At 33.2% G+C, this 14,069-nt stretch overlaps 1 protein-coding gene across 1 annotated transcript in view; it reads left to right on the forward strand.

Moving 5' to 3' along the window:
• LOC114334981 (uncharacterized) overlaps positions 1-14,069 on the forward strand; it is a 144,072-nt gene that overhangs the window by 14,014 nt on the left and 115,989 nt on the right. Inside the window, exon 4 of the mRNA XM_028285116.2 lies at positions 6,345-6,583. Within this exon, the coding sequence (XP_028140917.2) occupies positions 6,345-6,583 (239 nt within the window). The remainder of the gene's footprint in view (positions 1-6,344; positions 6,584-14,069) is intronic.

A 14,069-nucleotide genomic window follows, 5' to 3' on the forward strand; every position in this document is an offset into this window, starting at 1 on the left:
TCAGAAAATTGCACAGAATTTTTTTTCTGGGAAATTATACGATCTGTAGTTCCTTCTAGTCTCCTAACTATCCTCCCTCGACAATCTAATAGAATCGTCCGCTTAGATAGTGACTCAGTTGACCTAATATCACCCAATTGTTGAGTCAGCGCGCTTCAAGTGAGACATTCTCTCATCAAGCGACCACCCGCGTTACGAACTGTACATAAAAATTAATTTTATTTTGGCACTTAAAACCTGAAATAATGTAAAAAAAAATTGTAATTGTCATCAATCAATTTTTGCAGAGCATTTTTGTTATGCTGTGCTGTAAATAATCAAGATACGGAGATTGATTAATATTGGTTTAATTCCGATTATTTCTTTTTATTTTATTATATTATTATCTATATTATGTTATATTCTTTTTTTCTTATTATTAATTAATAAAAAAAGTTTAAAAGCTGTTTTAAAAACTTATATTTGTGTGCTGTGCCGTAAATTATCAAGATACGGAGATTGATTAATATTGGTTTAATTCCGATTATTTCTTTTTATTTTATTATATTATTATCTATATTATGTTATATTCTTTTTTTCTTATTATTAATTAATAAAAAAAGTTTAAAAGCTGTTTTAAAAACTTTATTTTGTAAAAAAGGTAAAATTTGGATATGTGAGAGAAAATCTCACGCGCGACCACTCGCGTAACAATCTACCTAGCGACCAATGCCGGGTCGCTAGGTTGGGAATCTATCTTTGGTTGGGAAATAAGCCACAATTAAATTGAAAAAATAATTTTATTCGCGTTTCGACGCCCAAATCGGATGTCGTTGTCAAAATATAAAATATTACTAATATTTACTAGGTAATATTTTGTATTTTGAAAAGGACATCCGATTTGGGCGTCGAAACGTTAATAAAATTATTTTTTCAATTTAATTGTGGCTTATTTCCCAATCAAAATAATTATAAAAATGCCACAAGAAAATAGCTTCAGAACAACACTAAAAACCATCTTCCAATATTCCATCCTTCTCATTGAAATATTCTGAACTATAAAGGTACTTTATTCTTGATCGAAATTAATCTTTTTTGACATACCTCGTATAAAATTAATCAAAATTGATATAAGATGGTTGTATTTAAGATCTTTGGCCATGCAGAACTTTTTACAAAGGATATCTTTTTTTCGTATGATTAATAATAAAAGAGTTATCATAATTGAAATAACTGAAAATAATGTTGTATATCCATAATTAAAAAAAATTCAACTTTTTTTTAATTAGAAAGATGAAATGGCATATTAGAATATAGTTCTTAATTCCAAACAACTTTTCATTATAACAATTTTCAATATTTTGAATAATAAAGCTACTTTACTCTTGAGTAAAATTCATATTTTTTGACATAATATCTCGTATATGGCTTAAAAAAATGAACTGATGGTTCTATTTTTAATTTAGGCCATGCAAAACTTTTCACGTTGACGAACAGAACGTCTATAGTCGTCTAATTTCCATTGATGTAATGTGACACTACGTCTATATACGCTGAATTTTTCCCTATTCTACTTTGCAAAATACATATAGTGTCACAACACTTGCTTATACATTTGACGCAGTGTCCGTCAACGTGTTAATTGGACACACTGTACAAAACAATTATTGTTATTCTTTAAACAAATAATAAACAATTAGCGGCAAAATCTGTGAGTAGAACTTTTTACTTTAACATGTATATAAACTAACAAAAAAAGTTTTAGAAAAAGATAATCTTGTTTGAATTGCTCCGAAACAATGCATCTTTTCGTTCTATCTTGACTCTTCTAAAATGCTTCGTATAGATTGCTGAATAGAATTGGGCTTCTTATAACAGGCAATATGACGACTTATATACACATATAAGGATCTCGTAGAACAGTCGTATTATTCAAACGTAAATTAAAACATGGCAACATCGTCGGGCTTCGTATAATGCGTAATCCATATACACTGTGAACGAGTTTATACGAGTGGGCTTCGTAAGACTGTAGGAATAAGACAGTGCTACAATCGACTTACCCCGTAAACCGCGGGCTTCCATTCATCTGCAGGTTGTAGCGGGCTTCCTATCATTTGTGAGCCATATATATATATATATATATATATATATATATATATATATATATATATATATATATATATATATATATATATATATATATATATAGTCCCTGGCCATATTATTATGACCACCTATGAATTTTTACAAAAATCAACTATTCCACTAGGTACGTTTTGTTTAAAATATGATTTCTAAATTTAATTTTGTTATGCAATGTTAATGTTATGCATTAACTATTAACATTTATTAATAAACACCAACAAAATGTATTATATTTAATAATAAACACCAATAAAATATTTAAAAATATCACATATTTTTTCAATATTTTGCTGAGCCCCCTCTAACTTTGATTACCGCTAGTACCCGTCTTGGCATACTTTGAATGCAATTAAATTTTTTTTGCTTCAATTTGTCATTGTGGTTTCAACGATATATTAGTCCTTTAACCTTCCGATGACAAACCTTTTTTTGTTACAAGGATGACCAAGGGGGGAAAAATGACCACAGGTCAAAAATGTCAAAAATGACAATTAACAAAAAAATAAAGTTTTTTTTTCTAATTTTTTTTTGCATGGACTTTATGTCATTCAGCCAGTCACAACATGAGTATTAGTGTCATGTGTAGTGTGTATGTTGAGTAAGTGTCTTGTTACTGTGCAAAGTCGACGTCATTAGCGTAAAACTACTTGTAATTACACATAATAGACGCTATTTTACTGAACATCAACTTCAGAATATATTTTTTTATTCGTAAAACATAGGGAATTTTTTTTATTTCAAAATATGAGGATATCTAGAATGATATTAAAGTTAAATAAAAAAATAATGAGTTAAAAATTGAAAATACTTTTGAATTTATTAAAGAAAAACATACGCTGGGGTCACAATTTCCCCCGCTTGGTCATCCGAAGGTTAATCAAAACAATTTCGTTAGTTACCTTTTCATCGGAAATTTCTCGTTATAAATCTGATTAAGGTCAGAAGTTGAACAAAATATTAAAAAAATATAAATATGTAATATTTTCAAATATTTTATTGCTGTTTATTATTAAATATATTATAGTTAATGAATAACATTAACATTGCATTTAAAAAATTTACAAAATTAAGTTTAAAAATCATATTTTAAACAAAACGTACTTAGTGGAATAGTTGATTTTTGTAAAAATTTATAGGTGGTCATAATAATATGGCCAGGGACTGCAAATTCGGGTTCAAAACGTCTTCCGACGTTGTCCGATGCCTTGTTACCAATATCTTGTATCATTGCAGCTTTCATCTTCTAATCGTCTTACTCCTTGTATCCACGTCGTTCTTGGCCTTCCTCTTGTAGGTATCTATTTCATAACTTTCTTTGGCAGTCTCTCCTCCCCCATTATGTGAACATGTCCGTGCCACGTTAATTGTTTCTTCTCAATGTATTCTACGACCGTTTCCTGTAAATTAATTCTTCGTTTTATTTCCTTACTTCTAACCCGGTCCAATCTCGATGTTCTACTTGCTCTTCTTAGGGCGTCCATCTCAGTAGCTTTTATTTTTCTTTTTTGGTGTTCCTTTATTCTCCCATGTTTCGGATCTGTATACCAATGTGCTCTTAATCATGGTGTTGTATATTCTCATCTTTCTTTATTTCCCTATCTCGGTACTCCACAAAACTCCGTTCAATGTTTTAATTATCGTTCTTGCTTTATTTCTTCTGTTCTTAATATCTGCATCGTACACACCTTCCTTGTTGAAATTAATTCCCAAATACTTATATTTATCACAGCTAGTTATTTCCTGATTATTATCCAATATCATATCAGTTGGGTCCTCACCTCATATTGTGTTTTTTCTACATTCATCTGCAGTCCCCATTTTTCGTATTCTTCAATTTGCGAGTCATATATTCCAAATCTTTATCGTTTGCACATATTATCTGATCGTCTGCAAACTGAAGGGTGTACAGGCAGGTTCGTCGATTTGGATCCCCATTCCACTGCATTTTCTTTTATTGTAAGGGCTTTGGCGACAAATCTTAAACAGACTCGGTGATGTAAACACTCGATAATCCTCCACACCAAACACAATGTAAATCGTTACAAAAAGTGATTTTTAAAATGTTTGTTATGTACAATTTGTTAATTGAGCCTAATCGATTCTTCCTTCTTCCTGTGGGTAAGTTTCTTGACTAAAGTGGGCGTTGTCCCAACCTGTCGGTTTTTTCATGTCTAATTTGATTATGTATTGTAGGTCAGTTCTTTGGTTTTTCTTATATTTTGCTGATGATAGCTCGTGTTGGACCTAAACGCGTTCAATATATTTCATATTTAACATTTTAATAAAATTATTGTGGTACCTTCTTGGAGTTAAGTACTTTGTTACCTCTAGACCACATTTGAGAACAATGGATACTTCCTTTCGTGGTATTTATATTTCTATAATAAATATGATGTCACAATTCATCGTCATAAATTATACATTTTCTTATGATAAAGATAAGACGGTGTGGTATCATATGTATCTATAAGAAAAATAATGAATGGAAAGGGCTTTGTCACAAAGTTTTATCATTCTGTATATTGTCGGCCTAATCTGTAAACTGCGTAACTCCATTTATCCAATTGAGACACAAAAATCTATCTCTAAATATGACCAATGCGAATACTACGTATCTCCCATTTTTAAAGATTGATGGTAAAATGGAAATATTTTATAGCTACACATATCACCAACATTGGTATATTGTTTAATAAGTATTTAATATTAGAAATGAAATGAATGTCGTAGTTTGTTAATGTCAATGTTTAAATCAAAACGAAACCGTAGATTTTCCATTTTATTTAATATTACTTACCACCAACTTTTTGTTGAAAATATCACTTTCTAAACAGTGATAGGTCAGTCATGTGGTATGACAAAATAGGGAGTTACATATTTTTCATATTAAATTTGGCGGCAAGGGAGATGCAGTGTATACGAAGAGGTCGCTATTTACTCATCTGGTAAAATATGCACGTGGGTGGGTCCTTTTTTAAACGATAAGTAGGGACATTTTGAAACAGATGGCAGTAATAACTCATTTTTTAGAGAATAATGGAGTTACGTAGTTTACAGATTAGGACGACGATATGTTATATGTCGATGGCTAAGAGGACAAATATTGTATGTCCATTTTTGTTTAAAATGAGATAGTCCCTGGTCAATGCCAGTCAAAATGGAATCTTTATTGTGCTCAAATAGTGTATGTCCTCTTAGAACGGTTTGCTAGTTACTAAAGTAACATTATTGACATGTCCATTAACAACATCATAAACGTAGAGCACAAATATGTATATCCAATAATACAATACTTTTGCGTTCACAAAATTCAAACCAAACGACTCTTTTATTGTATGTCCAAAGATACAATATTTGTCCACATTATGAATTTCGGCCCTCGGTAATAATGTAATCTTTCATTCTACGTTTAATTTTTTCAAAAATAAAAAAAGGTTGGTCCGAAATTTTGCCCTTACGCCCTTAATAAAAAATTCATTTGTGCTACTAATACTATTTTAAACCTGATTTTATGATATTAATTTTCACAACTGCAGTATGGAAATAATCGGTGCCGCCCAAAATCCCGACAGCCAAAATCCCGACGGCCAAAACACCGACACGCCAGAATCCCGACAGGCCAGAATCCCGACATGCAACAATCCTCGCATAAGTAAAAATTCCGACCACTACATTTTTAGTAACAAAAATTAAAAAACAGATGGCCATAAACAAAAAACAAGAACTAAATGTAATTATATGTTAAAAAGAAACTTATCAAACCTGTCGGGATTCTGGCCTGTCGGGATTTTGGCCTGCCGGTATTCTGGCGTGTTGGGATTTTGGCCGTCGGGATTGTGGCTGTCGGGATTTTGGCTGTCGGGATTTTGGGGTAGACCCGGAAATAATATATTGTATGTCCATGTCCATGTTTTACTTATTGTATGTCCATGTCCATGTTTTACTTATTGTATGTCCATACAGGGGGTTGCTTTTAGCTTGTTAAATGTGATTAACATTTAACCCTAACAGAAATAGAACTGAATAAGATATAAAAGAAAGGTGTAGCGCGAACTTAACTGTAATGTAGTTACTTTTAAAGTATGTACGGTTTGTCACGGATAACGCAAACTTTTAATTGATTTTACAGAAAACATCAATTTTGTACATACAATATTTGTCCTTTTAGCCATCGATGTATGAAATTTTAGTTTTTAATTGCTAATATATTTTTTTAGAAATTGCGTTTTTCTGCAAAGAGAGTGCATATTTAATATCTGTGCGCATAAGTAAATTGTGCGAAAGTAATTGCAACGATTTTGCACTTAGGTTAGTAACATACTTTATGGAATGTCATAAAAAAGAAAGATCTGAAAATTTTACTCTTAATGCTACGGAAAATCAGATATGGTTTTTGTTTGATCTTCAGTTGGCCTTATTGCATCAAGAAAACGAGAACAATAGGGTTGTAACAATGGTAAGTACAATAAACAGTAATTTGTCATCTATCATCATTAGTACTCCAGGGAAATAAGCAAGAAATAGACCATATTCAGGACACTCAAATATCCAGGTAGCTGACTACTTTTTAGTTATTGTAGACCTATAGTAATAAAACCTACCTGTTTTCTGCCTAGAGTGCACGTCCGTTTTTTAATTATTAACAATTTAGTGCAAAAAACGTGATTTCTTCGATTTTTTGCACCCCATTCAAAAGCTAAATAGTTGACATAAAATTACAAAATGTAATTTTGTAGAACATTGAAAAACCTTCAAAATGCCGACTTTTAAAAGTTAAAAAGTTAATTTGTTGCTTCACAAACTGCAAAATAAGTGAAAATCGTTATTTGTTAATAACTTTTACTAAAACTTACTTAGACCTTTAGGGTTTCACCCAAAGTTGGGTATTGGGGTACTTAACAAACCCTCAAAATTTGAGACCGATCCATTATTTTTTGAGACCGATCCGTTTATCAAACGTTGTGCAAAAGACTTTCTAAATATCCCATCCATAAAAGTATTGTACTGTTCATTTGTAAGACCTCACCTAGATTACTGTTCATGTGTTTGGTCTCCACACTATAACACCCATATTCTAGCTATTGAGAGAGTTCAGCACAAGTTCTTAAGATTTGTTGCATTTAAACAAAACCAAAGGCTTGATGAAATTAACTATTCTAATATAGAAAATGTGAAATAAATGGCGACTCGATTCTAGTTTTCTGTTGACCTAGATATCAAAATATCAAAAGGCACCGCTGGGAAAATATTCCAAAAATGCGGTTCAGAGAAACTATATGAAACGAGTCTTTGTACTCTCATACAGAGTATGGCATTAGTAAAAATACAAAAATAGACGGTTTAGTTTTGATTTAAATCTGTCTCCTGCCATCCCCCGATAGCGCTATTTCTAGGTGTACCTTTTGTCAAGGAGGCTATGCAAGAAGACAAATTTAAATCAAAACTTCCGTAGTTCTCGGTATACAATAAAACTATTTATACCGGAGTAAGGTTAGAAAGCCCTCTAACGGGGAATATGTGAAATAAATGGCGACTCGATTCTAGTTTTCTGTTGACCTAGATATCAAAATATCAAAAGGCACCGCTGGGAAAATATTCCAAAAATGCGGTTCAGAGAAACTATATGAAACGAGTCTTTGTACTCTCATACAGAGTATGGCATTAGTAAAAATACAAAAATAGACGGAATGGGACGTTTCGATGCCGCCGGTTCATCGCCGGCCGTTTCGATGCCGCCGGTTCATCGCCAGTCCATTTCATCGCCGTCATATCTCGCATTTCCTAGAATTCCTAATTAATACCAAAAATAACTAATAATTGTAACTGTCGAAAATTCGGAAATATATCAGATAGCCACTAATTGACTGGCGATGAATCGGCCGACATCGGCATCGAACTGGCGGCATCGAAACGGCGGCGATGAAACGTCCTAGACCCAAAATAGACGGTTTAGTTTTGATTTAAATCTGTCTCCTGCCATCCCCCGATAGCGCTATTTCTAGGTCTACCTTTTGTCAAGGAGGCTATGCAAGAAGACAAATTTAAATCAAAACTTCCGTAGTTCTCGGTATACAATAAAACTATTTATACCGGAGTAAGGTTAGAAAGCCCTCTAACGGGGAATATGTGAAATAAATGGCGACTCGATTCTAGTTTTCTGTTGACCTAGATATCAAAATATCAAAAGGCACCGCTGGGAAAATATTCCAAAAATGCGGTTCAGAGAAACTATATGAAACGAGTCTTTGTACTCTCATACAGAGTATGGCATTAGTAAAAATACAAAAATAGACGGTTTAGTTTTGATTTAAATCTGTCTCCTGCCATCCCCCGATAGCGCTATTTCTAGGTCTACCTTTTGTCAAGGAGGCTATGCAAGAAGACAAATTTAAATCAAAACTTCCGTAGTTCTCGGTATACAATAAAACTATTTATACCGGAGTAAGGTTAGAAAGCCCTCTAACGGGGAATATGTGAAATAAATGGCGACTCGATTCTAGTTTTCTGTTGACCTAGATATCAAAATATCAAAAGGCACCGGGGGGAAAATATTCCAAAAATGCGGTTCAGAGAAACTATATGAAACGAGTCTTTGTACTCTCATACAGAGTATGGCATTAGTAAAAATACAAAAATAGACGGTTTAGTTTTGATTTAAATCTGTCTCCTGCCATCCCCCGATAGCGCTATTTCTAGGTCTACCTTTTGTCAAGGAGGCTATGCAAGAAGACAAATTTAAATCAAAACTTCCGTAGTTCTCGGTATACAATAAAACTATTTATACCGGAGTAAGGTTAGAAAGCCCTCTAACGGGGAATATGTGAAATAAATGGCGACTCGATTCTAGTTTTCTGTTGACCTAGATATCAAAATATCAAAAGGCACCGCTGGGAAAATATTCCAAAAATGCGGTTCAGAGAAACTATATGAAACGAGTCTTTGTACTCTCATACAGAGTATGGCATTAGTAAAAATACAAAAATAGACGGTTTAGTTTTGATTTAAATCTGTCTCCTGCCATCCCCCGATAGCGCTATTTCTAGGTCTACCTTTTGTCAAGGAGGCTATGCAAGAAGACAAATTTAAATCAAAACTTCCGTAGTTCTCGGTATACCCCTGCCATCCCCCGATAGCGCTATTTCTAGGTCTACCTTTTGTCAAGGAGGCTATGCAAGAAGACAAATTTAAATCAAAACTTCCGTAGTTCTCGGTATACAATAAAACTATTTATACCGGAGTAAGGTTAGAAAGCCCTCTAACGGGGAAAATGTGAAATAAATGGCGACTCGATTCTAGTTTTCTGTTGACCTAGATATCAAAATATCAAAAGACACCGCTGGGAAAATATTCCAAAAATGCGGTTCAGAGAAACTATATGAAACGAGTCTTTGTACTCTCATACAGAGTATGGCATTAGTAAAAATACAAAAATAGACGGTTTAGTTTTGATTTAAATCTGTCTCCTGCCATCCCCCGATAGCGCTATTTCTAGGTCTACCTTTTGTCAAGGAGGCTATGCAAGAAGACAAATTTAAATCAAAACTTCCGTAGTTCTCGGTATACAATAAAACTATTTATACCGGAGTAAGGTTAGAAAGCCCTCTAACGGGGAATATGTGAAATAAATGGCGAGCCTCCTTGACAAAAGGTAGACCTAGAAATAGCGCTATCGGGGGATGGCAGGAGACAGATTTAAATCAAAACTAAACCGTCTATTTTTGTATTTTTACTAATGCCATACTCTGTATGAGAGTACAAAGACTCGTTTCATATAGTTTCTCTGAACCGCATTTTTGGAATATTTTCCCAGCGGTGCCTTTTGATATTTTGATATCTAGGTCAACAGAAAACTAGAATCGAGTCGCCATTTATTTCACATATTCCCCGTTAGAGGGCTTTCTAACCTTACTCCGGTATAAATAGTTTTATTGTATACCGAGAACTACGGAAGTTTTGATTTAAATTTGTCTTCTTGCATAGCCTCCTTGACAAAAGGTAGACCTAGAAATAGCGCTATCGGGGGATCGCAGGAGACAGATTTAAATCAAAACTAAACCGTCTATTTTTGTATTTTTACTAATGCCATACTCTGTATGAGAGTACAAAGACTCGTTTCATATAGTTTCTCTGAACCGCATTTTTGGAATATTTTCCCAGCGGTGCCTTTTGATATTTTGATATCTAGGTCAACAGAAAACTAGAATCGAGTCGCCATTTATTTCACATATTCCCCGTTAGAGGGCTTTCTAACCTTACTCCGGTATAAATAGTTTTATTGTATACCGAGAACTACGGAAGTTTTGATTTAAATTTGTCTCCTGCCATCCCCCGATAGCGCTATTTCTAGGTCTACCTTTTGTCAAGGAGGCTATGCAAGAAGACAAATTTAAATCAAAACTTCCGTAGTTCTCGGTATACAATAAAACTATTTATACCGGAGTAAGGTTAGAAAGTCCTCTAACGGGGAATATGTGAAATAAATGGCGACTCGATTCTAGTTTTCTCTTGACCTAGATATCAAAATATCAAAAGGCACCGCTGGGAAAATATTCCAAAAATGCGGTTCAGAGAAACTATATGAAACGAGTCTTTGTACTCTCATACAGAGTATGGCATTAGTAAAAATACAAAAATAGACGGTTTAGTTTTGATTTAAATCTGTCTCCTGCCATCCCCCGATAGCGCTATTTCTAGGTCTACCTTTTGTCAAGGAGGCTCGCCATTTATTTCACATATTCCCCGTTAGAGGGCTTTCTAACCTTACTCCGGTATAAATAGTTTTATTGTATACCGAGAACTACGGAAGTTTTGATTTAAATTTGTCTTCTTGCATAGCCTCCTTGACAAAAGGTAGACCTAGAAATAGCGCTATCGGGGGATGGCAGGAGACAGATTTAAATCAAAACTAAACCGTCTATTTTTGTATTTTTACTAATGCCATACTCTGTATGAGAGTACAAAGACTCGTTTCATATAGTTTCTCTGAACCGCATTTTTGGAATATTTTCCTAGCGGTGCCTTTTGATATTTTGATATCTAGGTCAACAGAAAACTAGAATCGAGTCGCCATTTATTTCACATTTTCCCCGTTAGAGGGCTTTCTAACCTTACTCCGGTATAAATAGTTTTATTGTATACCGAGAACTACGGAAGTTTTGATTTAAATTTGTCTTCTTGCATAGCCTCCTTGACAAAAGGTAGACCTAGAAATAGCGCTATCGGGGGATGGCAGGAGACAGATTTAAATCAAAACTAAACCGTCTATTTTTGTATTTTTACTAATGCCATACTCTGTATGAGAGTACAAAGACTCGTTTCATATAGTTTCTCTGAACCGCATTTTTGGAATATTTTCCCAGCGGTGCCTTTTGATATTTTGATATCTAGGTCAACAGAAAACTAGAATCGAGTCGCCATTTATTTCACATATTCCCCGTTAGAGGGCTTTCTAACCTTACTCCGGTATAAATAGTTTTATTGTATACCGAGAACTACGGAAGTTTTGATTTAAATTTGTCTTCTTGCATAGCCTCCTTGACAAAAGGTAGACCTAGAAATAGCGCTATCGGGGGATGGCAGGAGACAGATTTAAATCAAAACTGAACCGTCTATTTTTGTATTTTTTTAATATAGAAAAGCCTCTCAACATAACCTCTCTCCAAATCCGACGCATGCATAAAGATCTCACAATGTTTTATAATATACTACATCCAATAATTTTGGTCCTCAACTATTGGAGAAAATTAGCCTCCATGTTCCCAGTAGACAAACGAAACTAAATCAACCTTTTTACATTAGACCCCATCGCACTAACTACGGACACAACTCCTTCATGTCCAGAACACCTAGATTTGCTAACCAATATTCGGAAGGTTTAGATTGTTATAGTTTTCCAAATGAATTTAAAGCTCAGCTTAAAAATTGTGTGTGATAACTTGATGTCCTTGTATTTTGTACATTTTTTGTTAATGTTTGTTATTTATTTAATGTTCCTAGTCTGTATGATCAAAATTTTTAAATTTACTTTAGGTTAGGTTATAAATTTCCTGTGATTAATGTTTATACTGTATTTTAATTGGGTGATTGCCCGCTGATAAATAAAAATTAACTAATTTAAAAGTTATTTTATTTGCTTATCCCAGAGACCTTTATTTTGCAATAACATAAGACAGAAAATAATGAAGACAAGGCAATTCTGCGTATGTTAAACGAAAGTAAAGATGCGATACTATCAAAATGTATTAAAGAGATAAAAAAATTATCTAGTATAGTCAAAAATTTTAATGCCAAATTTTTGAAATTTTTTAGTTTATAAACATTTAGAATAACTTTAAAAATATTGTCCGTAGAAAAAATCGTTTTACAGTAGAACCCCGATTATCCGGGTGCGGATTATCCGTGCTATGATTTTCTATTACTAAAGTTGCGTTTTTGAGGTTTTATCAAAATAGCGTCATGGTAAATCACTTGACGGAAACTCTATATGACGAAAGACGAGACTCATAATGAAAGATTTATTTTTTTCTGTTATTTTTTATGGTAGGTACATATGTATGTGTATACGTACATATACCTCGTCCAATTTACTTACCGTTGCACGTCATCCGCGCCATAGCCTGTGACACGATACCAACACGAAATATCTAGGCGGTAGGTGTATTCCCCTTTAGAATAATTTTGATTCTAAAAAAGAACACACCCACCGCCTAAATATTTCGTGTTGGTATCGTGTCACAGGCTATGGCGTGGATGACGTGCAACGGTAAGTAAATTGGACGAGGTATATGTATTATACTATTAAATTATACATAAGAAATACATGTTCGGATTATCCGTGCTTTTCAATTATCCGTGCCACCCTTTGGTCCCGAGGAGCACGGATAATTGGGGTTCTACTGTATATAGGGTGAGGCAGATAACTGGCCTATTAGAAATATCTCGAGAACTAAAAGCAACAGAATCATGAAAATTGGAATAAAGGGGTTTTGAGGGATGATCTAATAAATGAAAATATTTTCATCTCTTTGCAACTTCCGGTTATACCGGAAGTAGCTTATAACTTGGTTTTTTTAAATGTGACACCCTGTATATTTTTACATTTTTGGATTCTCCTCAGTATCTGTTTTCTTAAAATATGAGATTTTGTAATATTATATAGGGTATTTTAAAAGATATTTACGTTTTTTTATTAATTTCGTAGCAATATTCACACCCTGTAGAATTGTAATAGTTTGACATTAAAAACTCTGCTTACGTTCAAGTGATTTTTAATATATTCTATTATTGTTAAGAATCATTAGTATAGCTAATTTTTAAATTTTAGTATACAGGGTTGGTCGAAACTCGGAATGAATATTTTCTGAGTTTTCTTAAATAAAACACCCTGTATTTTAGTATTGTAATGAAATGATATTTCATAGTACTTTTTTATTTTATAAGTATTCCCTATACCTAACTGCTTTAATTTGTGAGTTATTGGTGATTCAAGCTTAAATTTAATTGCAACAAAAAATACGTAAAATTTTATTAGGCTGGCCATGAAAATATTCAATCACAAATAATTTTTCAGAAATAAATACATATTAATCCAGACTGATCCTTAAAATTACCATTAATGGTTTAGCTATCAAAATACCTACGTAGTTAAGATTGTTGGTGCGATTAACAATTAAGCACAAATTAAAGCAGTTAGGTATAGGGAATGCTTATGAAATAAAAAAATACCATAAAATATCATTTCATTACAATACTAAAATACAGGGTGTTCCATTTAAAAAAACTCAGAAAATACTCATTCCGAGTTTCGACCAACCCTGTATACTAAAATTAAAAATTTAGCTATGCTAATGATTCTTAACAATAGTAGACTATATTAAAAATCATTTGAACGTAAGTAGAGTTTTAGTTGTCAAAACTACAATTCTACAGGGTGTGAATATTGC

The sequence above is a fragment of the Diabrotica virgifera genome, chromosome 10 (assembly GCF_917563875.1).
Source record: "Diabrotica virgifera virgifera chromosome 10, PGI_DIABVI_V3a".
Taxonomy (NCBI): domain Eukaryota; kingdom Metazoa; phylum Arthropoda; class Insecta; order Coleoptera; family Chrysomelidae; genus Diabrotica; species Diabrotica virgifera.